This window comes from Dermochelys coriacea, chromosome 4 (genome assembly GCF_009764565.3).
Source record: "Dermochelys coriacea isolate rDerCor1 chromosome 4, rDerCor1.pri.v4, whole genome shotgun sequence".
Lineage (NCBI taxonomy): Eukaryota > Metazoa > Chordata > Testudines > Dermochelyidae > Dermochelys > Dermochelys coriacea.
The window spans coordinates 63,752,482-63,778,949 of record NC_050071.1 but is presented as its reverse complement, the minus strand read 5'-3'; the positions used below and the strand labels follow the sequence as shown (position 1 = coordinate 63,778,949).

Sequence of the window (26,468 nt, the reverse complement as noted above, 5' to 3'; positions counted from 1 at the left end):
GCAGATACCCAGACTCAAGATCCAGTATTCATCTAGTCTATTCCTTATTGCTTCCTTTACTCTCCTGAACTGACCATTCCACTATAGTAGTAACCACTTCCTGGGGTGGGGGAGGGGAATAGATCTCCTTGGACAAGCTGTGCTCAATGGCCACGTGATACTATACATATGCTTTCACCAAGCACATTGGCCCCTTCAGGATTTGAATACTGAGTGCATAAAGCATTCCTCCCTTAGCAACACAAGGGTTGCTGTTGCTGAGGAGAGGTTATCCAGTGCCAGCCTTCCCACCTTCCTCTTTAAACCTTTCTTTTCCTGTTTTTTATTCCCTCTCTGGCTGAGTGATTAGGTCTCACTCACTAAAGTTAGGGGTACTGTTAGTCAGAACCATCCCTCTATGACAGTGACAGTCATGCCAAGGGAAAAACACATTTTCCTACCTGGTGATTATTTTTATGGGACAGCACTGATTTCTTTGGTGTCAGCTCTAGGATGAGAGACTAGTGATAAAAAAAACCCTACTTTGTTCTGAAAGTCATCAAAGTAACCCTGCTTGCAGCAAGGTTAAAAACAAAAATATCTTTGTCCTGCTTGGCACATCCAGGATGATGACCAGAAGAGGCAAGTATACTCCATTTGTCTGCACCTGTATTGCCATGTCATGGCAAACAATTAATATTACACTTTATTGTATTATTAACTAATGCAAACGTAATTTGTTTGCCTTCTCACCTTAGCCACAATGAGTACAAAATCCCATAACTGTATTTTAACCTTTAGATTGCAGGATTGTTATGGCAGGATCTGTGTCTTTCTTCATGTGTGGGTAGTGGCTAGCCCATTGTAGACACTATTGTAGTAATGATTGCAGCTTTATTTTACATTTAACATGGTGGTTTTGAACACAGAAAATTCCCAATAGGACATCTTAGAACTGAAATGTCTCTTTTAAAGTGGACAAAGGATTACTTCCTCATGCACAGGGGGAAAGGCAAACAGTTCTCACTGTGTTCTTTTTTCTATTGTTATCAGTTAGTTTAGTAGCCAGTTTATCCCTCAATTGGCCTAACCAGTTTATAGTTGCACTGCAGTACATGTTCTTCACATGTTCGTCTTTAAAAGAAAAAACAAAGTGTTAAGCCATCTCACCTTGGCATATAGTGAATTATCTGACTGTGTCCAGAAAACATGATATGGCCATGAGGAGAATGGTGAGGAAATTATATTTAGTCCATTTGAAACTAGAGACCATCTTCCATTAAGAATACATGCCGATCAGTATTTAACAAAAGGAGCAGGTAACCATTGATTAATAATACATACATTCTTTCTTTTGTTTTTTTCATTTTCAGTAGTTACATTTTTAACTGGAACTGAAGTAATCTGTTCCAGGATTATTTTCTCCCTCCCTGAACCACTAGAAATGTATACAAAGGATTTGTTTTTACCAAATGTTAATATGAATGTATTTGTGGTATAAATCGGATGATTTGAGGTTGTTTTTTTCTCCCAGGTTTCTATCATAGGTCCTCTAGAAAAGGGTTATTTTTAAATGTCAGGGCTAGTTCGTCTGAGATTTTTATTTCAGTATTTCCAATAGCCACACTGGCAGAGGTGTATACAAAGACGAAAATGTAATGCTGCTAACCCATCAGTGAAAAAAATCGGCGATACCATTACACATTGCATCTATTCCTTGGGGAGGAGGAATCAGTCCAAATATCACAGATCATTATAACCTCCTTTTCTGCCAGAAGCCAAATTACAGTGCTTTTCATCAAAGCCTGCACTAATAAAATGTGTTCAATGTTCCACAAAACCAACCCCAGGTTTTTTAAAGAATGGCATTTTCCCTTTTCAAGGCCCATTAATTCTTGTCCATAGAATTAGGGGAACAAGAAGTATACTGCCCTATTTTTGGTTTTTCCATAAGCTGTTCAGCCCTCAACATGCTAAAACTTTCATATGCTACAGTGGAACCTGTCTATAAGGAAACTGATATAGTGAAGTTTCATGTGTGGTGGAGATGGCTTAACTTGTTTTACCAAGTTTTGAACTTACTCAAATGTAACAGATTTAAAAGTTTGATTCAATGGAGGAATATTACTGAGTTCCACTTTGGTGACAGAGGGCGGATAGTGGGAGGAGCAAGAATGAATAAATAAATAAATACGGTGAAAATGGCATGGAGAAAAGCAACACAGGTTGACACAGACAGACTGATTATAAAAGGGACAAGGAAGGGGCAAAAGAAAAATCTTAACACTTTTCTGATAAATATTTTTTTATTTTATAAGTCCTTCTTGCTCTCCATCTATGTATATATTTGTATAGTAAATATATGTATATTTATATATATGTATATATGTGTATATATGTATACACACACTGTATATAGGACATTCACTGATGTAAGCATAGCTTTCCAGAAGTTCCATGATTAGGCTTTAGCTAGAAAAATAAGTTTTGTTTTTCCTTTCAATTGAATCTCCCTTGCTGAAAGCATGCATTGAAAATATAGTGAAGAGAACTTTTGCGCACTTTGAACAAGTTTTACAAACTCAAAAAAAAAAGATGTTTGCAAGATTCCTTAATTGCTGTGGATTTTACCAGTCCTTATTAATAATGAAGTATAATAAAAATCCACAGACAGCTTTAGTGTATTGCAGTTTAATTTACAGGCTAAATCCTGTATCAGTACAGCAGTTTGACAGGGAAATTACATTGGTGTTGAGGAGAGGGAGAATCCTGGGAATGTGGCCACACTAAGGCCATTATTGCAGCCTAGGAGCTGAAGCGCACTTTGTGTAAGTTCCACAATGGCAAAGCTCTCAGGCCCAGATGCCTTAAAGTACTTTAGTATTTCACTCCCACTGAAATGAACTCCCACAGAAGTCAATGGGAGTTTAGACACTTAAATACCAATAAGGATCTGGTCTGCAGTGGCTCTGGAGATCTTGGATTTGCACTCCTTAGAGAAGCTACAAGAGCATTCAAGTGTGTTTGTTTATTGATGGCATTTGAAAGACGAGTCACAGAAAGATATGTTTGCTCTTCAGTGGTGGATCTGAATCTTCTAAAGGAGGAGGTGCGACTCTACAGCTGTACTCCTCGCAACTTCTCAGTGTCACTGAGGGAGGAGCTGAAGCGAACTGACACCATCTTCTGGCCACTATGTCTATTGGTTAAACGTTGCGGTGGAAACTGTGCCTGCTGTCACCATACTTGCAATGAGTGCCAATGCGTCCCAACCAAAGTCACCAAAAAATACCATGAGGTACGTACCTCATTTTGTGTTTTTATTTTTGAGACCAGAGAAAATCCATTCAAGAAACAATCTTTAATGGGAATGTGAATGCTGACCAGAACGCAGTTCATAGGATAAGACTAATGTCACAGTACAGTGACACATTTGGAGGAAGCTTTCTCTTTTACTAAGAGTTAAAAAAAAATCAGAGCCTGAGCTCTCTTACTCCATTCTTTTGGGGACCTCTGTGGAAAATATAACTGTTCTATTTATGTTGTAAATTATTCCAAATGTTATTTTTTGAATAGAGGTTATTTTTGTGCACAAGAAGGGCTTTTACCTCTGAAGTTTTTGCAGACTGAGGAGCTCTACATTTGAAGAATTTATCTAAGTTGGGCAAAATGAAATGTTCTATTTTTCAAAACAAAAGTGAATTGAAACTGCTGTTTGTTCATGCTCAGCTTCACAAGCAACTGGGCCAGTTTGAAAGTTAGCATTTTACAGTTTTGTTGTTAATATGCCAAGCCCGAAGAAATCCTCTAACATACTTTTTAGAATGTAAAAGACAATAAACAACCTCTAGGTCATGTAAGATTTCTCCAGTGTCTGTAATTAATTGTAGACCTAAATATATCCGTTTAATATCTCTATTTATATTCTAAACTTGCATGGATTCAGTATATGGATTCAGTGACTCACTAGTTTTTATATATATTGCCATAATGGTATGATCCAATTGTAAAGAAACAGATTTGATTAGTGGTAATTTTCTAAAGGGAAAGGAAGGGGCATATGTAACACAGTGGCTTGAGTTAATTTACAGGTTACAACTAGTTACATAATCTGTGTTCTCATGTTATCACAGAAATTATAGCTTTCTAGAGAAAAAAACACTTGACATAATGTGCAAGTTCATAAATATCACTGGACCATCTAAGAGCAGATAAATTAGCCTATTATATAAATATACAACAGTATACCTTTTAAACTATATTGTATACATCTTATAATAATTTATAATTTTAAAAAGCTATTAGATATTTTAACTGTCTATAAAAATGTTCCATAGCTGTGAGTGGAAAAACCTTTTTATAAACTGCATATCCCTGAATATGTATAGCTAAAGTCAATATTATTTTACCAGTACCATCTAATAATATTTAATTATTAAGTCAACTATATAAGTAGTCCTTCAAACAAAAAAGAAGAAGAAAAAACACCAAACCCCACTGCAGTAAAGTTTGCTTTGACCAAAATAAATGTCTGTCTAGCATATCTTAATGTCTTAATCAAGTTTGTGGAAGGCTTGAGGTAAAGCCAAAAAAAACCCAGTAATATATATTAATGAGCAGAATAAATGAAGAAGCTCACTTGTGAAGTTGATTGAGTTTCCTTTAGTAGTTTCCCTGTCTTCCAGTTTACTACTTCCAGTGTACTGTAGATCATGAACAAGATGTTTAATGATTTACTTAAAAGCCTGGCTCCAATTGTCCTCTTTCAGGTTCTTCAGCTGAAGCCCAGGAGCGGTGTAAAGGGATTGCATAAATCATTGACAGATGTACCCCTGGAACACCATGAGGAGTGTGCCTGTGTGTGCAAAGGGAATACTGAAGGATAAATGTGGCTAAGTGTGCTTCTTTCTTTCAAAGTACATTCAATCAATGGCTGATTCTGTTATGGGGCTTGTGCATTATCTCCTTCCGTAATCTCAGTTGTTTGCTTTGGGGATCTTCCATCTTCAGGATTTACAGTGAGTTCTAAAGAGAGGAGAAAATAAACTGGGATTATATGTTGTGTAAAAGCTCTGTTGCTTGGAGGCCCAGTCAAAGGATGGGAGAAAGGCATAGTGAGGATGACTCAAAGTATATATTGTCATTTCCAGTTGGCTTGACATTACACGGATTTAAGAATTGAGTGTAAAAAATTGCAAATTTCACACCACGAAGACTTGACTCTGCTGACTACCTTACTTCTACAGCTCCAGTACACCTGGCCTGTGATTGACATCTGGAATCTGTCTTTCTGTACTCAACCACTCCCACATGCTCTAAATCATAGTTCTAGGTCTTACAAACTTGCTTTAAAACAAATGGTCTTGTTCTGAATTAAACTTAATTTGTCTGATACTAGTAGGAAAGACTGGATTTTTCCACACACACTATTAAAGCTCCTGCCTTTTAGAAAAGCTGACTGGACAATAAGCATGAGCTAAGGAGGCAAACATTGAAAAGAACAGTGGCTTTACTTTAATTACTATGGCCTATGACTTTTTATTTGTTTGTATTTTTTATCGTGTACATTTTTATACTCTCCTTTTGACAATATAACTATTTGCTTTTTCTAATCTTGTTAAATATATCTATTTTTACCAAAGGTATTTAATATTCTTTTTTATTACAACCTAGATCAACTATATTTTAGTTTTGTAAGACTTTAAAGCCAGAGGTATACAGTTGAAGGAACAGAGATGTGGTTACTATGGCAAAGCATCTATTTCTGTATTGTCTGGTGCTAGACAGTGGAACAAATCTGGGTTTACACATTTAAACAGAGTAATGACAAATGCAAAGATTATCAATGTGGATGAAGCTCTAAGCTTGATGGCTCCATGGTACTGAAAATATGAAAAACAGATGTTACTATAAATGATTTCAGAAATAGCTATCAAAATCCCTCTATATTCTGGCCTTTTGTCAAATAGGAAAAAATAATCAGGAATATATATATACCCATTCTGGCTTGTTTTATTGTTTAATTTCTTTGAAGTAGAAAGGTCTACAACATCTTGAGAAGAGAAGGTCAATGGCTTGTTGCCTTCATGAAACAGTGTGTTCATAGAAAGGCAGCCATATTTATTGCTCCAGGTGTATGGTTTTTCATTTATGGTTATGTCCATTTAAAAGCAGTTGACTTCCAAGATTTTAACTCTGTTCAGAACAGTTTTATGAATTATGGTTTTGTTTATGTACAGTATATCCTTTAACCAATACACGTATCCCATCCTATGCAAATTGGAAAAAAAAAGAGTAAAGTATTTTGCTTGTAAAATGCTTTAACATTATGCCTAGTTTATATTTTGACTATTGGATTTACAGATTGTAACAAAGCACCAAATAAAGTCATAAAGCTAATTTTCGGAGAAAAAATATCTGTGTGGTTATATATTGGGTGTCTGGTATATATTAAATGAAAATAAACCTGAAATGTATTTGCCAGAATGAAAATCAATTAGAGAAATGCAAGACTTCTATACAGTAACTGCTAGAGAGAAATCCACATTTCCTAGCTTTTGAGTTCTTGAATTTGCAAACTTAATAATGTTCTTTTAACATTTTTGTGTATAGTTTCCCAGAGTTAAAAGGAAAAAAAACCTGAAAAAAATCCCATCATATAACGTGATACTGACACCACATGATTTATCAGCAGGGCTGGAACCTTTAGATCCACCCCACTGAACGCTGGCACCAAATGCAGTAATAGGTTACCATTCTCTGTGTGGACCAGCATATGAATAATGACACTCAGGAATCTTAGGTTCCATTCCAGGTTTGGAGGGATAGCAGGTTGTAGTGGTCACAAACTCTTTGACTCCTGACCTGATCTTTCCCTGTCCCCTTGAGCCTGACCTTGTCACAGTTCTGTCTATCCCTGCAATCATCCCCCTGCTTATTGTCCCAGTCTCTCTCCCATCTCCCTTTTCCAGGAAAAGTCTGCACACTCCTGGCTATCTCATCCCATTCTTTTCCCCTACCTTGGCTTCCAGTCCTTGTCTCCCTCTTCTGAGCCTTTTCCTCTACCCTACCCCCAGCTCACTGAGTCTGTCTCCTTGCCCAGCCAGTCCATCTTCCATCCCCCCAGCTCCTCATCTGATCTCACTCTGCTAGGGCTCAATAGCCAGGAGCATGGAAATCCTATTCCATCTCTGCAGCCCTACATGGTGCATGCTGGGTCTCTCAGGGGCGCAGGGGTTGTGCATGTGCAGTCTAGTTGACACTCAAAGATATGTGAGGGAATGGAGCATGCTCAGTGCAAACTGAATATTCAGAAAATTTAGCTGCCATACTCTAATCAGTCTATACTGAGCACGTGTGACCTGAAATTTTTCAGACTTATACCTAGGCCAAATTTGGAAAACATACTACTATGAGATATTAAGGATAAAGTGTCAGATTCTCCTAGGTTGGATCTCAATCTCAGTGTTACTAGGGTATGGGATTATACATATCAATGTGCTGATAACATACATCTTGTCTATTAGTTGTATTTATTCCACTTATTTTCAATATATTTGTATTCAGAACTATAAACACTGAAGAAAAATTCTTGGTGTATGTGGTGGTTGTGAGGCATAGTTTAGATTAGCTATTGACATAACTGAAAACCCATTGTAGAAATAATCATCAGCCTTTAATTAGATGTGAGTAAAAATATGATACAGAGAAACATGAGCTTTATTTATAATACAAGTTGATTTTAAGCAACTAGTGGCTGAATGCCAAAGTGTAAAACTTATCTTTGATATGGTCCTCCATCACTGTTCAGAGTCCTCAGGGTACCCCAACCAAAGACTCAGTAGGTGTTAGATATAGTGAGTCTGCATGACTCCTGCCACCCAAATACCTCAACAGAACATGGTTCAATATGAGGGAGGGAAGAAACCCTTTGTATCCCTAGTTGTAATCTATCACCCCCCACTGGAATGCATACAGGGTATCATTAAATGACAACCCATACTCAATATCCTGAACAATCTTTCCTGAGTGCCCTCTTCTGGCCTTGAAACTATGCCTCCCCAAAACCTTTAAGGTCATCATCAGAAATAAGCTCCCACAGACCAGGACACTCCAACACAAAGCAGCGCCAGAGCTATGAAAACAGATGCAAACCCCCGCCCCCACCTACCCACACACAAAAACCTTTCAAGATCCATCAATCCTACACATGCTTATCACAACATGTGATGTACCTCATTTAGTGCACTCAATTCCCCAATATCAATTACACTGATGAAATGAGATAGTTAATTTGAAAGCATATTGACTCACACAGAAAAGTGACAAGACAAAAAACAACATATCACCTATGGGTGAACACTTACAAAACAATCACTCCATATCTGACCTATGTCCTCATCCTTAAAGAAAACCTGCACAATACCTTCCAAAGAAGATACTGAGAGCTTAAGTTCATAATTTGGCTAGACACTAAAAGTCATGGACTTGATACTGGATTTATGGCTTATTAGCACACTTTTTTTTTGTCCTTTGACTGCAGAAGGATTAATTGGCCACTTTTCCTTGAATGGTCTTTAACCATATGTTAACTGCTGATAAGTTATTTGTTCCATTTTGTATTTTGCTGTGACACTGAGTACCTTTCCCATACCTGAAAAAGAGCTCTGTAAGTTTGAACGCTTGTCTTGTTCACCAACAAGTTGGTCAAAAAAAAAAAATTACCTCACCCATCTTGATTCTCATTATCCTGGGACAAACATAGATACAACATAATTGCAGAAGAAACATTCACGTTTAAAATGTGTAGTTAACATTTCTTGCCTTAACAGAAAAATTCTAAACAAACTTTACTCATCTGAGCAACAATTAGTCCTTAACACAGCACTAGAATTGTGCTGCTGAAGCCAGTGGGAATGGGGAGCTCTTAATATACAAATAAATGCCCAATAATCATAGTCAATAATTGGTCAATGCAAAAAGACAACTATGCAAGTGACTGAGTCACACACGTGGCTTTGAACTGCTGTGGCATTTGGGAGATAAGTAGCAAACTTTCTGTGACTTCTTTGTAGGGGGAGAAGAAGCAAAGGAAATAAATTTCAACTTTTTTTTGTTAACAATAAAGTTAATTCAATAATAATACATAAACCCTAGATATTGTCTGCTTGTAGAGCTTCTATACCAGCCTAATTCCTTTCCTCAGACTTTGCTGCTCATAGAGCTCCTTTCTTTTAAGGCCAGTCTGTCCAAGACCCTCACTTCCTGCCCCCAGGAGATTGTTCCCACCTTCCTTATATTCAGGTTGGGTGTCTAATGAGCCACACATTCCCCAGTAAGTCAGCACTGCACTTAGTTACCCAGAAGACATCCAATGCCTATTCAGAGGATGGAGCAGCAGGAAATCCTGCCACCCGGTTTCACGGCACTGTGCTTTGGTGGTGGCCTGAGGTACAGTTGGGCCTTGTAAATCTCATAGGCCTAGCATCAAAAACAAACCAACCCTAAGTCAAACCTCTGAGAGGGAAGGGCGAGGGAGGTGGTGTGGGCTTGTGCTATACATAGCTAAGAGCCTCACCAGGCCCTTCATGTAGATGCTGCATACCTTAATGCTTGTGGGGTGCTATGATAGGATTATAGTGCACTGGTGCATACAAGATAATAAAATGCACTGCTTATATAAGTGAAGTGCCCTGAGGCTGACTAGGAATTAGTGATTCTAAGCTTTGGTTGCACTCCTCCCCAACAATTTTAGTCAAGGATGATCTGTTTTTACCTCTGATGTAATCTATGGGGCTCTTCCTGGAATATGATAAGTCAGCTTTGCTGGCAGGGAGAAAGGTAGACAAAGGCATCTTTGAGTCCTGGGTTTTAAAATGTAGCCAGATCCACTCCTCTAATTCTATAACATCTTGTGTGTGGGGGTCCTCTTTCACTATGACTAGTAGACTGCCTGCCCCCTGCAGTGAAAACAAGGTGGCAGATCTGCCTGAAATGGACCCCCTCTCCACTTATGTGACCTCCTTAAAATGGTAAGCATACCTTCCATCTGATCATAATGAGCAGATACAGTAGTAAGTCAATGTCTTCATATTGCTGTAAGTCATTCAGTATATGAAATGCTATTAACGCACTTCAGAGGGGAAAAATGAGGCACAAAGCCTACAAGTGAGAAGCCACCCTGCCGGTGCCCCCTTTTGCAGTATCTTTGAGCTTTTGTAATTTCTCAAATCACATGTCTAATATTATAGGCAAACATTAATGCAATAATACATTTGAGAACTATAGCTCTCTCATGCCTGTTGTTTAAACTGAGTATGAGTTCATCCGAAGATTTATACAGTACACAATGCTGATCGTAATGAAACCTCTGCTCTGTGTTGTGTTGTGTGGTTCAGTTATAGGGTTACATCAGGACAGTTATAGACATGACTTTGGAGAGGACAGCATGGAGACCCATCAGCCCAGGAAGAGCAGTGAAGTGACAAGCTCTGGAAGGCACAATCTCTCCATGTTCTGCTTCTTCCACAACTGGTTTCATCCAGGGGCTAGAACAGACGTGCTTCCCCTGGCTCTTTTTACAGCATCCTTCTCCCTTGGGGGGAAGCAGCAGTGAGTAGTCCCAATGCTCTCCAAATCACAGGGAGTGCAGTGATCGCAAATGTGAATGGTCCATAACTAGAAAGCCCATTCAGACCTGAGGAAGAGCTCTTTGAAGCTCAAAATCTTGTCCCTTCCATCAAAAGATTACCTCAGTTACCTTGTCTCTCTCACTCTGGATTGGTCAGTTATAATGAGACACATAGCAACCACAGAGAGTTTAAGTAGATACAGGGCCAACAGTACAAGTTAGTAGAGATACGATATGGATTCAATGCTGGCCTTGTTTGACATGATTGGTGATTTTGATAAAACATATTATTTGTAAGTTTATTATTTGATAAAACATATTATTTCCTCTAATATAACTAAGCACATATCTACACCTAACCAGATTTACTATTTTACCCAAAGATCAAGGGCAGAGAAATTTGCTGAAGATCAAAGAAATACCTTTAACAGAATGAATGGAACATTAATATATGGCATAAGCAGTTCAGTAAAAGCGATAAAGTCCTTTTTGAGCAGGCTGTTTTATTTACTGGTGTTCAATTATTACAAAAATAATTGATTCTTAAACTGTATCCAAAGCCATATTTTGTGGAAGATTTCTACAAAAATCTACTGTAGCAGACAGATATATGTTTTACTTCTATAAGTCTAATTCTATAGATGGGTGTAGTTTTCATATGGGTAATACTACTCTTCCTGCTTCTAATTTATTTAATAGTTGAGACAAGAGAACCTTAACAATTAGGGTTTTTTTTACTAATGACAACTATAATCTAGCTAGAAATATTAAAGGACTGCAATATAAACTTGCAAGTGCAGTCATATTTAAACAGATGAGCTGTAAAAACCTCAAAGAAAATGAGACCAAATGATTCAACCACAATGGAAAACAAGCCTTGGCTGTGAAGAATTCCTTTCAGAAACCTTGGCAATTTTACATTTCCAGTAATTCAGTAACATGTCATGTTAATGCCAAGGTAATCTAGTTATTTCAGTACTTGTAAAAGTAAGGAATAGATGTATTATCGCCTTCTTGATTTATCTCTATTCGGTTTGTGGAGCTGAACCAGAGAGACCAACCTAGCCTAAGAAAAAGCATAAATTGTACAACTTTTGAAACCATGTCAATGAGATTCTCCCTCTCCCCCAGAAAAGCTGAATTTACATCCTAACTGTGGGAGATAACTTCAACTAGAGCAGGATTATGAATTAATACACAAAAAGTCAAATATTTCCTTATGTCATGAAAATTGTGTTTGAGTGTTAAATTGCCTTGTAATGTGTGTGATCGGATAGTTGACAAACTTTTCAGTTTCACCTGCCCTGGACTTCTGAAGCAGTTCCTATCTGCTTTGTGAATCATTACTTTAGAGTTAAAAAAGTAAAGATAAGAATGTGGAATTATCGGATGTTATGTGATAGGAAAAGGTCTATACCTGGAACAATATCCTGTATGAAATCACACCTTTATTTTTCCAAGTAGGATCAAGTTTCTAGTATCAACAATAGCCTTTGAACTGTTGCCAAATAATTAACTTGCTAGTCTCTCCCACAAGACTGGTTTGCGTTACATGATGTTTATTATTTATTATTTATTATTCTTATTTATGTGCATTTTATATTGAGATCTTCAGACAAAAGGTGCTAGATAAGTGCAAAGAGAGAGAAAGTTGCTACCAGGAAGTGGCATCAGTTTAAAATCAGCCAATTAGATCTTGTGGTTGATTAACATGTTATTTACAAAAGTAGCAGTGACCAGGAATGGTGCTCTGCAGGATGATAACCACCAATTTAGTATGTGAAATATTCAGTGGTCCAGTTGGTTGGGGTGACCACTACACATGGGTCCCTGTGGTTGAAAGTGTCCACTTTGGGCTGAGTATGATTTATCCATACTAGTCCATTTGAAGTGATTTGTAAAGACAAATGACATCACCTGTGTCTCTACCCAGAAAAAAGAACTAAGAGCCCACTACACAACCATGACACAAATTATTTGAGTCTCTTTTCAACCCATGGGAATATGAAGCAACAAATACAGTGTTTAAGCTGTGTTGCACTCCCCTTTGCCAATGTTTTAAGATGACATTTATATCAATAGGAGCAGCATTCTTTCCAGTATGAAAGTTATACAGAGGGTCTTGTTCATAAATATTTTCCTCTATAGAGTACTTGTAATTAATATATCATTGGCATACTAATACAATTATTTCAAGCCAGTTGGTGTGTTGGGGTTAAGGGTATTGTCTTGAATATGGAGGCTCAGTTTTAAACAGTCTTTAAGGGTTGGAGAATTTTGACTTCCTTTATAGGTTATTGGAAGGCACTGCCTTAATGCAAACCTTCATCACGGTGACCTGTGAGAGAAAGAGTATTAAGAATTGAGGGGATGAAAACCACTTTTATCTGAATGTTAGAGAAAAGGCCAGTCTCAGATTTATTCTAAGGTTTCAGAAAGATGGATAGAAGTCTGATTCTATTGGGCAGGGAAGGCAATCCTATCCCTAGCCTTGGATTATTTTGACATCGAAACATTTAAATTTGCCCTCCACCTCACCCCAATCTCCCATCCCTGCCAGAGCAAACATAAGTATCTTTTCCCTACAGTTTAGCTATATTTAGTTTGTTATTTAGTGCCTGCAGTGCCTCCAGAATCTGTTTATTTTCCATTAATTTCCTGCCCACCTGAAGCTGTGCTAATGTGCTCCCGAAGGTAGTAACAATCTGTAGGGATGTTTCAGATCAGAGCCATTGCAGTTAAGCAATGTAAAGAGCAATCAGTGATCATATAAAAACTCAGGAGCTGCACAGACACAAATCAGGGATCCTGGGGAAGTTTTCAAAGCCAAAAATGGCAGTTAGGCTTCAGTCACCTATTAAAAGCCAATAGCAGTTCGGTGCCTAAGAGTCACTATTGCCTTTGAAAATCTCCCCCTGCACTGAGGAAATGAAGACAGGAGCATTTCATCTTTAAGGAACTGGGTATGGGAGGACACAACTAAATGTGCTATTTGGGAGTGTGAATCATTCCAGGAATTGGTGAACACTCATGAGCTGCGTCTGTTGCTCTTTAATTCTAGTGGGACCCATTTTCATTTACATCCAGTTAAGGTCCCATTACATTACATAATGGGGCCTTATAGTAAATAAAAGTCAGACCCTTATTTAAAAGGATTACAGGAGAGAAATTCAAGGTTGTTGGAAGAAGAAACCATGCCTTTCTAGGGTTGTCCTAGGTGCTATGGCTCACCATCATACCATTTTTTAATCCTCTTTGTTGTCTCCTGATGGTCTCTACATCTTTAAAACTTTCAGAATTCAGTATGTGCATGTACTATACATAGATTCTGAAGTTTTTGGGATGAAAGGTGCTGTAAAATGTGCATAGGATATCTATGTACATACTCGTTTGTATAAGTCTTGAAGTTTGTACTATGATTGAAGTTGTACCAAAATCCTCTTAACAAGGAACATCTTGTCTGATGTTCTGAGAGGCTATTTAAAATAACTTCTCGTGTATTTTTAAAATGTTTATCTAAGCTGTGGTATCTTAAGGATTGGTGTGAACCACAGGTTAGTTTTATTTATTTGGTTTTGCTAAGTTAAAGAATTTTTCAGTTACAGAGTAACAGAATGACACAACCCATGCCCTGGAACTTTTTAAAAGTTAGCAGTCATTTTTAACTCATTGGATTATAGTAATTGAAAGTTGCTTTTCAGTTTCAGTCCTTGGGACTTCCCAACTGACATTTGAAGTGCCCAACTGTGCCTTAGTGGAGGGATTATAATTTTTTGGTATGGGCTCTTTCCACAATTAAGACCGGTAGATCCATGTTACTTGGAGTTGATACTTCCATTATATAATTTTGAGTAGTGATTGAGCATCAAAAGCACAATCTAGTCCTACAAGTTTACAGATCAGCAGATTTATAGATGTTAAAGCCAGAAGGGACTAGTATGATTATCTAGACAGACTTGCAACATAACTGAGGGGATAAACAGTAACTATTTGTTGCTTGGGGCAATTGACTCACTGATTTAAAATCTGTACAATATATCTATTAAACATGTACAGATTCTCTAGAGTGCTATCTTTTCAGGTACTTACAAGACAACACAACAAATATACAACTGTTTTAAAGCCCTAAAGCTCAAATTGATGCAATACCTTACATGAGAGGACTCAATTTTCATATCCATAAGGTTCCCACTTGGGGAACTAAGGCTAGCAAATGGATAAGTGATTTCAAAACAGGCTGGGACATATCTCATAGTAATCTGCTCCCACAGTGAATTGTTTTATTTTGAAACTGTTGTCCCTAGATTTCAAGTTTCAAGTTAAGTTTCTTGGCACTGGTGTTACTGGCCTTTTAATTTTACTGTGGGAGTAGTATTTCCAGTAACTGAGACATTACATTTAGTTTTCTAGTGTTAAACAGAGACTTAGATTCTGAAGAGCACAGTCCTGTACAATTTTTGGATAAAGCTAAAAAAAAATGTCATGTCAAAGAAGTGGGGAAAAGTGAGATGGAGTCACTCATTTGTTCATGACAGTATTTTTTTAAAAAAAGATCTTAATCCAAAAATAAATCTCTAGGATCCTCATCATGTTAACTCAAGTTAGATTTAAATTTCATGACACTGTATTAACCTCATTTATGGTCTTGCCTAATATCTTAATTTCTCCAAGAGGTATAAGTATATAACTTGTTGCGACAGGGGCATGTGCAAGGGGCAGGGACTAGCAGAGGCATGGAACCCCCAATAATCATCAGGGCGCAGACCTCCTCCAGCCCCGGGACGGGAGAAGGAAGAGCAAGCTGGGGCCAGGGGGCACAGAATGTGCCTCCCCAAAGGGGTCAAAGTTAATTTCTGCACACGCCCTTGCCAGTACACTAAAAATTGTTCATATTTATTTCAATGTCTGCCCTAACGGAAAATGACTATTTTTAATCATATGTACAATGGTAGTGTTTTCATTCTGTCATCTTCCCAAAAGATCAGCCTGTCTTCAGGTTTAGTCTGCAGATACCCCCTGTAGGAATTGGGTCATAGCCCTTTAAGTAGGGTGTGATCCCTTTAGTGGCCTCAATGTCTATGTTTCTGAGGCCCTCAGAATCTTACCAGAAAAGCAGGGTTTATATGAATTTGAACAAACCTTGCATATCGTGTATAATTAGTAAACAATTATTTGGGCCCCACTGTGCCCATGTGGTTTCTTTATATTTTGTATGTTGTGCAAGAGATACCTACTGAAAGGGAATAATTAGACACAAAAATAAGTTAAATGAGTACACATTGAGCACTATGATATTACACTATGGGAAAATGGTTAATCAGAAGGAAGAATTTTGAGTGCAAGTTAATAGTAATCTTCAATTAGATATAGCATGCATGGCTGCAGCCCCAAGCATTTTAGGAGCCTGTGTTTGTTGGTTTTTTCATATTACTTTAGCTAAATAAGAGATCAAAATTCAAAATCCAGCACTCATGGATATGTGGATTTTAGATATTCCCCAGTTGCCTTTGGATCTACAGATGAATCAATGTTGTATGGAATTAATATTGCTTTTGTTGTACAACAGGGAACTTTCACTCTCATTGCTTCTGAAATTTCAAAGCACCAAAGGATCATGAAGAAACTGAGAATATGAAATGTAAGTTAATTGGTTTCATCTTTAAAAAAAACCTCATACTTCTAGAATCAACAAAGCGATCACAGCATGAGTCATCAGCTAGGCCACTGGACTGGGAATCAGGAAACCTTTGTTCTGTTTGACTCTGCCATTCACCTGCTATGAGATGTAAAGGAAGCCACTTCATCTCCATACCACAGGTTTCCCATCTGTAAGATAGAGATGCTGCCATCAATCTATGGATAAAAACAGCGTACGATTTAAATATTTCTATTTATTATTATACGATAGTGTGGGGATTAACACAATACAATGGAAACTGATAACCAGGATGGGATTGCAGCAGGTTTTGGCATGCATTTGTATCACAAAATTGTGGTGTCATGACATAGCCTAGGTGACTCAGACCTAAAGTGTTAGAACAATGTGCCTCTCACTTGATGCAGACAGTGGTGAAGTGAGGAGAGATATATGCATGGAATTAAATGGCAGGTTGCAATTTTTATTAAACTTCAGCACAGGGGAGGGGCTCTACCCAACCATCATCCATACTCTACCAGGCATTTAACTGGTTAGAATGCAGGGGTTACAGGGTTTTTTACAAGATAACCCATAACTTGAGGTAGGCTCTCCTTACTCTCCCCCTTGCAAGGCAGACAGAAGGTGCAGAAGGGTGGGGAGCTCAGCCCATGAGGTCTGACCTGATCCCATGAGCCCAAGGCCCATCTCCTTTGGTAACCATTCATTTTTACCCTTTTAAACACACTAGAAACTGGCTGCAAGTAATAATGGAAAAAAAGAATTGGCCCACTGAAGAAAAGATTACTTCCCTACCCCCAAATGGGTAATGGTCTAGATGGGCAGAACCTGTCAGGTTGGATCCCTATTCCTAGTTCAGGGTGGGGCTGCTGGAATGGAGCTGAATGATTCCACATGGCCCCCACTCCAGGTTGAATCCTGGTAGCTGAGGTGGTGCCCACCCAGCAACCCTCCTCCCAGTTGGTCAATGGGTGCCAGAGACTTCCAGGAGAGACACTACCTTGTGTCCTTCAGCAAGTATTCCCTCCCTTGCTGCTGAGACTGTCTCCTGTCACAGCCAGCACCATCAAGTTTCCCCACGCATTGAGGAAGGTGGGTGGCATTTTCCTGGCAGGCTTGCCATTCAAAAGGCTGCAGCCTGTACTGTCTCGCAGAAGGTAAATCCAGGCACACTTTCAGATATATATTAGCAGAGCTCTAGTAGCACACTCCATACTCCTATAGCTTTTCCACTAAACTCTAGTATTAGTATCTAGTAATGGGATTCTTAGGTTAGGAAATTAGGGAGGATTTAAAGTTCATCCTTCCACACTCTTCCCCAATGCTTCACATGCCAGCCAAGGGCTAACATAGCTCTCCATAGTTTAATCCTCATGAAATCACCATTCACACCTGTACATTTTCTTCACTGGTCCTGTCCTCCTTATGGTCATCTCTTGTTCACTTTCATCTGAAATGACATCATAGTGGTTGGCTATGACGTGGAGACATTTTGCCATCAGATTGCTTTAATTAATGCATTTAAGATTGCTTGTTCTTTTATGTGGTATAGTTTTAGCAGTCCCAGGGTTTTAGAGAGACATAATGGGTGAGGTAATATTTTGTTTTATTTTTGTTTCTTTCACAGGTGAAAGACAAAACCCTCATTTTAAGTTCAACCTTCTGACCTCCTCCTAGTTGCTTTATTCCCAAATAACCTTCTTTCTGGTTCTACATCATGTAAGTAATTCCAGATGCAAAAGTGAGCCATATATCAGTAAGTGGCCATGAAGCTAATTTAGTTGAGTGTAAGGGTATGACTTCGCTTTGAGCTGGAGGCCTAAAGTACAGCTCCAGGAGACATACCCATGCTGGCTCTGATGGAACTAGTATGCTCAATACAGAATGTAGCTATGGTGGTGGGAGGGACTAGCTGACCTGGGTACATACCTCTCCAAAGCATTATGCAAGTTCTCAGGGTGGCTAACCCCTCATGCAGCTGAGGCTACACTATTTTTTATCATACTAGCTTGATCAGAGCTGGCATGGCTCTGTCTTCTTGAGCTGGAATTTAAACTTCCAGCTCAACGTGTAGCCAAACCAAACCCTAAGTTGGTGTTATTCAAACAAAAGAGGCCAGAGTCTGTTGTTCATATTTACACAGTTGCCTAGAGAAACTCCTCTGACGACAAGTAGAACATGACTTCAGAGTTACTGCAGATTTACACTGGTACAACTAAAATCCTTCAGGGCCTATTTCTGTTCTCACATATCTATATCTTTTATACTCCACTGAATTTAATGTATAATATACATTAGCACAATATTTTTGTGTATACACACACACACACACACACACACACACACACACACACACACTGAATGATTGTCAGATTTAAATATTATAGTCATCCCTCATGCTGCCAAGTGTCATGAGAGCCAAAAATCACAAATTTGTGGAAAAATTTTTACTTACATGGTAAGTAATTCTCCCCCAGCCTTTCAATATGGTCTGTGTTGCAGTTGTTACAAGTGAAGACAGAAATATAGTAAATAGATTGGGGATGGAGTGCTATGATCTTTAGAGTTCTTACAACATCTGTTTTCTTCTCTGCTTTGAGATTCAAGATTTGTGAAGTAAATCCAACAAATCAAAAGCTCTGAACATTGTTTTGTTCCTGTGTGACATAAGGTTTGTTGTTCTCAGACTGAATAAAGTGTCTTGAAGAGAGATTAGTCTAGAATAAAATATGTGAGGGTGTGTAGCCATCTCATGTAATCTGATGTATGTGGGATAATATTGGATGCTTTGATTTTTCTGCATCTTCCCCCATTTTAAAAGGCTGCATTTCCAGTCAAACTTGAAAATCCAATTGTAATTTAATTTCAATAATATAATAACATCACTGAAACATATGCTACTGAGACAAGTGGTATTTGAGCATTTTCAGAAAGACAGTAGGGCACAGCAGTCTTTATAGAAAGAAGTTTTAAACCCTTAAGATTTTATCAGGGAAGTGGTGACAATTCTACTGGCATATATGTTACTCATATTATATTATTCCTTATACATTTCCAATGCTTTTATAAGCCATGGAGCCACTGGAAACCAAGTGTAGTATGGAATTACAAAGACCTTCCCCCACTAATTACTTCTTAAAAACTTGCTGTACTGTATGTTGTGAGTGATTGTTTCTTTTCCAGGAACTTTAATTGATTCCTTTCCCCCCTTGTTTATGAAACTTTGTCTTGTCCCTCCCTCTTTTAATGTAGAGAAAGTTTCCCAATTCTTTTAATACTTTAAATCAGACATGACAAATTTTGGGAAGGCTGCTAAAGCAAATTTGATAAATTAGCCCTATTATTTCCTTGCAATGAAGGATTGGAAAGTTGCTAATAGGGTACAGATTGCACATTTAAAAAAAAACAGTCAAGGAAAAATCCTGAGAGTTAGACTGGTGAAGGGTTTGTTTTTCAAAGACACCTAGGGGCTAGATTCACAAAGGTATTCAGGCACCTAAATCCAACATTTGGGCTCTGACATTCAAGGATCAGGCCTCGCATAAAATACTGCCCTGGGTGTGGCTCAGTCTACCCAATAATTCAGTGGTTAGGGAACTCAAGTGGGATGTGGAAGTGAAAGACTCAGGTTTAAATGCTCAATCTGCCTGATTTGGAGCACAGACTTGAATCAGCTCTCTGACATCTCATGTGGGAGCCTTTACCATCAGTCTATTGGGTATTTTAGGGTGGCTTGTTCTCTCTCATGAAGCTGTTCCACTTTGTATAAGTAGTTAAATATTTATTGGAGCAGAGATTTGAGCGTGACTCCCACATTCCAAGTGAGTGCTCTAACCACCAGGCTATAGCATCAGTCATCTTAATTGGTATAGCCCAATGAATATTTAATTTCTAGAGAGTAAGACAGCTCCAACAGTAGACACCCATACCAGACCACCCAATAGCCCAGTGGTGAGACAGAATTAGGTGCCCCCTTTGTAAATCTGGATCCTAAACCCCACCCATTTCCTCTGCATTTCATTGCTGGCTAGCTTAGCCGCAGATTGACAGCTGCAGAGACTCTTATTCTTAGGCATGTAGTTTCTTCCCATACATTGTGTGGGGAGCCTGGGCACCTACCTCAGGGCAGACAAGCTCACGAGGCAACAGAGTACCTTGGAGATAGATACTGGAACTCTGAGCATTGCAACACTTCAGTACCTTTGAATCGAGCTCTAAAGGACTTAGAAGCTAAAGTCCCATTGACTTTTGAAGAGGCTAATTAAAGGTAGGATAGCATAACATTTAAACAAGTATAACTTGATCGATTTCACATTGTCATGGTTTCAGTAAGGGAAAAATCATGCCTTTTAACCTATGAGTAATGTCTTTTCCAAAAAGGGGCACCTTTTTGCAATCCTTTGCAAACACAAGATTTGAGCCCTGCCACTAGTATTTTATTATCCAATTCAGCTAGAGAAATTAATGGGTCAGTTCTCCACTGGTATATTGGGCATATTATATTGGGCATAATTCCACTGAAGTTAATGGACTTGTGCCCATGTACACCCTGCAAAGAAATTGTCCCAATACATAGATATGATAGTTTGGGAGATTTGTATGACTTATACAGAGTTTATAAAATCAAGAATCATAACTCCATGCATTTGCTGACAGGGACCATGTCACGTATCATCTCTTTCCCCCTCCAAATGTGGAAGAAACTACACAACAAATCAAAGAATTAAGTCTTCGCCTTGGCAATAGAATGGATACTAGCGATACTTGCTGTTAAAGGAAGCTAGTTTTTCCAGGTTGTCTGCAGGTGGTGAGTGTGGTGGTGGGAATCAGAGCAATGGAAATTCCTCAGCAAAATAGAAAAACAAGATGTAAGAACTGACTCCAGAATCTGGGAGGTTCAAGGAATGAAGAGACGGGTGCTTTCTGAACTAGAAGGTTTCTTTTGACTGATTGATCTGAACAAGCTAGAGATCTTGTTGCAAGGGCAGAGAGATTAACCTGAAGGCTGACCAAAAACCTAAAGAGCTCTTGGAGTGTGGAGGGCTCTGGAGAGAGAGAGATTGTGTGGACAGGTTGTGTTACTTACAGACCCATGCAAAAATATCTGTTTTCTCTACAATAGGAGGTTCCTTTGCAAAGATTCCAAGTTCCTAGGAGTCTCATGTCCTAGAAGAGTTAAAGTGTAAACTGGAGTACCCACAATGGAAGAGCTCTGGAAAGGGTGGTCTTAAGCTACTGGGGAGACTTGGGGTTCAGCACTGACCTCGGGGGCATAAGGGATCTGGACCATGGGTTTTACTTCTGAGAAGGGGTACCAGGACAGGAGGTCTGCACAGCAGGAGTGAGCCTGAGAAACCCAAGTCAAATGGTACCTAGACACTTCTCAGATTCAGTAGGCTTACAAGCCTGCAGGATCCAGTGCTTGGACCCAACCACAACAGCCTGATGAGCATCCAACAAGGGGCTCCCCAACCAAGTCTATAATAACAATATCCAAACACAAGCACCAGCACCAGCAGAGAGATCAGTATTGGAGGACTGAATGAAATTTTGGCCCCACTGAAGTCAATTGCAAAATTCAGTGCCAGGATTTCATTCTATGTAAAGTAATTAGGGACCTGAAAGCATAGCAAGAGAGAGACACTTTACCCATTCCACCCATCCTGAAAAAGCAGAGGGATAGAAAATGCTCCTTCTCATTATTGTTTACCTTTTAGTACTGTAACTGATGCTCCAGGCCACTAGAAGAGGTTTCCCTTAGGTCTAAAATATGGAAAATGGGAGGCTAGATGTTCAGGCTGATGACAGAACTGTTTAACCTTTCTACTGTTGCGGGCAGTGAGAACTAGCTGAGCTTGATGAAGGATGGGCAGCTGAAGATGTGCAAGCTGAACATTCAGGCCATATTTATCTCACTGAATAGCACTCAGTTGTGCTATTTGGCAAATATAGTATTCTATTCACCATTCCCTAATACACCTCACTTGCCTGTGTATACACAGACACATTCATTGAAAAAACAAGTGTACACCATAAATAAAGCTTGACATACTACTATAAAAGTTAGAAGACAAAGTCAAACATCTTTCTTTGAACTGTATTCCTCAAAATGTACATAGTGATTTTTAAAAGAGCACTAATGCTAATATAACTTGTGATATTTCTAATCATATTTGTGTGTTCTTTTTCATTTAAGAGTTTCTAATTCTATATTACCAAAATAGCATGAGATAGCATATATAGGGTGCATATTTCGACATGGGTGCTGGAACAATTTTTAAAGTGGGGGTGCTGAGAGCCATTGACCCAAACTTTAAACCATATTATATATATATAAAATGAAAATCACTTCCAGCCAGCGGGTGCAGCCCCTATGTATCCGGGTAGCCTAAAGCCCTAAGTTTAAAATCTTCATATAGTATTTAAGAATCTGGGTCATCCTTTCCTCACCTGCATAAGCATATGTTATAACTGTACTTTTCAATATAATTAGGCAGTCCCAATTAGGACATGAGTCTGTAATTTTTTCATACAACACCTCAGACTTAGTAAAATAGAGATTTTTATAACCCAGAAGTAGTTTTAAGAATGACTACCTGTCTGTTACAGGTTACATTTCAGGGCCTCTATCAGAGTGAATATGTAGGAAAAAAGTCAGGCTTAACCACTTAAAATATGAAAGAAGAAAGTCCACAGTTGAAAGAAGGGGAAAAACTAGCAGGTGTTAAGGAATATGTCTGTACTTGTATGTGCTATGCTGAATCATGTAGGTGAGATAAAGATATATGCATGGAAAAAATGATTTTGATTTAAGCATGATGAATAGACTTTTAGCACAATTCAGCAGTGGCCTAACTTTGCTTCCATTGAAGTCAGCAGGAAATCTCTGACTTCAATGAAAGCAGAATTTGGCCAACACTGAAAACCCCACCCAGAGTTATTAATGCTGTCATTGGGACACACGAGGCTAAAATAGAGATTTCAGCAACTAAGTAACTTTGTTTTCAGACCTTATAACTTTTATTCAAAGAAATAGGTTCTCCCCACCCCTTTAACTGAAAAGCCAGTTGGGAGAAGTCTTAGGATTTTCTCCAGTTTTGTCAAGACATTCCAGATACCTTGTGAAAGAGCTAGAACTTTAATGACAAACAGACTTTGATCTGAATTCTTTGAATTGCATGCATGCATCTTCCCCCTCTTGCTCTCATCACTCTCCTTTTGTCTTTCTGCTCTGTGTAATCTTAAATCTCATACCATTATTGAACCTTCTAGCTTCAGGAATCTTTAATGTTTAAAATGTTATGAATTATGTTTGGATTCTACCTTCTCTACACAAAACAGTGTGATGCCAGTGCCATTTCAATACCTAAGCAATTATATAGTACCATATACATTCCTTCTGTCTGCAACAGAGAGGTAAGAGCTCACATACTGCAAAGATTTAATAGAAAATCTGACTCATTCATAAAGATGAACAGCAGGTAGTAGAAGCTAATGCCTCCCACACAGTTCTATTTTCAGATTTCTGGGGGTTTGAGGAAATTGGTTGAAAACTTCAGTATCTGTACTGTCATTTCTGATTTTTCTTCTACAGCATAATCTATGGACTTAGTCCTTTAGCATGTGTGTGACATGAGTCACAAGTGCCCTGGGTAAATATGTTTTTAGTAGTGTGCCAATTCATGCTCCTTAATAGCACCAGCATAAAAGTCTAAGTTTTTAATTGCTTTCACGAGATAAGTGATAGATATCTGAAGGTTTTTGTTGTTGTTGTTGTTTTTAAAGAAAAACAGACTCTGAACTTCATATTACACACACACGTATTCAAACAGGAAGAACAAAAGCTTCAGAATGAAAATTGGCAGTTATGCACAAAACAATGCTCTAAAATATCAAAAGCCAATAAATTAAAAACCACCACCACCAAAAAAAAAAACAACCCAAAAAAACTAAAACAAAAAACTTGGATTATGTGGCCTTGAAAGACAGAGTAGCATACTAATTAGTTGCTAATTTTTTCTTAATACAGTTAAAACCAAATTCTCTCTATGGGAAATGCTTTATTGTAGCCACAGTAACAAAAAGGAACTTTATAATTACTTACTTATTTGCTGCTTCTTCTTATCTCCTGAAATAAGTATAACTCTCCCTACTTACAAAGCTCTGCATTCCGATTGTGGTATTTGCAGTGTTTTCCTGTGTTTCAAGCATTGTTTAATTGGTTCTCTTTATTCATTCATTCAGAATGTTGAATTATTCTTGACAGCTTATTACAGATTTCATTTGAAAAAAAATTATTCTGTTTTAGAATACCCTTTAAATACCATTCAAAATAAATTCCAGTTTTCAGGATTTTAAAATGTATAGTGAAAATGTCTAGTAAATGCAACAAAATTAAGTACTTGTAAAGATATTTAAATAGGAAAAAGTTTGCACACAGGAGTATAATAAAAGAAGGGTAAAGAGGGGTAATTGATTAGAAACTCTTCAGACAAAAGTTAAATAGCTTTCTGTAATATGGAAGAGCCTTATGGAATGTTCCCTTTAAAGAACTATGGGTTTTGGGAACACTATTGATTTCATTCCTTTTATATTCAAAAAAGACTTTTCCCATCACTGTATGCATAGGTTTAAAGCCAAACTTCAATCTAACTGTTCCTGGACACTATTGTTCTGACTTTAAGATGATATAGATTTGGAGACTTAACTCTATACTGTTTTGAGGGAATTTGATTCATAAGTGGAACAAAGACCTTTTGGGGCAAGAGGAAAAGCTTTTTGTTTGAACTATCAGCTCTTCTCTAAGTCAAGCAGAGCCAACAGAGCTGAGAGGAATCTCTCCTCACTCTGGGCCTGATTAAAAGCAAGTTGAAGTCAATGGGAAAGTTTCCAGTCACTTCAATAGAGTTTGGACCAGGCACTCTGAGCAGGAAGTGATTAAGTGAGATCTATTAATCATTTCTCACTCACTATTAGGACAAAGTTTCACTACTACCTATATCACAGATCACACCCTGGGCAGCCCTCTGCTCTATTTACTAATGGAAGGGAACTGTGCAAAGATCCCCCGCAAACCCCAAGTTCTGCTCACTGATCAATGAGGAGGAGAAGGAACAAGAGACCTAGCAGAGAGGAGTGATCAGAAGGTCTGTGAAGTAAAAAGAAACAAAAGTAGTAAATAGCAACTGATAGCAGTCACAACCTATTCCATCCTTATATGCCCACATGTTGTTAGAGCATCTATGACAAAAGAACCAAAATTATTGAGCTTTTGTGCTCAGCTCACAGGTGATGCTGGCCTCTGGGGTGCACCTGTGTGGGAGTATTTGTGCATCTGTGACCCTAGCATGGTCAGGAGCTGTGCTGAAGCCTATGACTGTTTCAGCCCCCATCCAGACCTATAAAGCCCAAGACAGTCCTCAGCCTCTTACGTCCCCCAACCCTTCCAGTCCTCTTTCCTGCTGTCCTCTCTTTTATCTCTACAGTAGCCACAAAGCCCTTAACAACTTGGTCTGTCTGAGGATCAGAATCACTGTCACCCAACCTGTGTGTCTTTATTTTAGTAGGGTTGGTTAGAAACTTTTGAAATTTCAACAAAACACAGGGGAAAAGCTGTTAGTTCTCCTCTCCCCCTCTCCAATATTTTGACCACTTTAATAATTTTGGAGTGATGTTACTGGAAGTGTGCATGCAGAGCAACTGAGTGGTTCTAGTACCTGTAAACCGCATGGCTTAATCTGGGCCTATAGGCTCCGCAGTGTCCCTGACAACAAATGAGGAGCAAAGGAAAGCTTTTAAGCACTCTTGAAAACACCAATGAGTACCCAGTTGTGGAAACACACAGAGAACATGGGAGACTTGGATCTTACAACAAGCTATTCTGAGATATCCAGAGTGCCTAACATGTACTGAGCCTCAGATCACAAAACTGGCTATCTCCAGCTGCACAAAATTTGAGAATTCTACCAGTAGTGCACGTAGAAGATTATTGCACATCTACTACCTCCACCTGCTATACTGTCTGCACTGGTGGTTTCTTCATTTGCATATTTTCCCCCATCTGAAGTTAAATGTTTACCTCCTTTTATATCGTTAAATAACTTCAGGTTTGTTAATGTTCAGTTTCATTTTCTATTAAAGTAATAGAATCAGTAGCCAACACAGGGTAACAAAAGCAGAAGTTTAGAGTTAGACAAGAACTAT

The 26,468-nt window shown here is 38.4% G+C and overlaps 1 protein-coding gene across 1 annotated transcript in view; it reads left to right on the top strand.

Moving 5' to 3' along the window:
- PDGFC (platelet derived growth factor C) overlaps positions 1-6,390 on the top strand; it is a 270,910-nt gene extending 264,520 nt beyond the window's left edge. Inside the window, exons 5-6 of the mRNA XM_043513275.1 lie at positions 3,060-3,277; positions 4,749-6,390. Coding sequence (XP_043369210.1) covers positions 3,060-3,277; positions 4,749-4,865 — 335 coding nt within the window. The 3' untranslated portion in view covers positions 4,866-6,390. The remainder of the gene's footprint in view (positions 1-3,059; positions 3,278-4,748) is intronic.
- Positions 6,391-26,468: the final 20,078 nt, after the last annotated feature.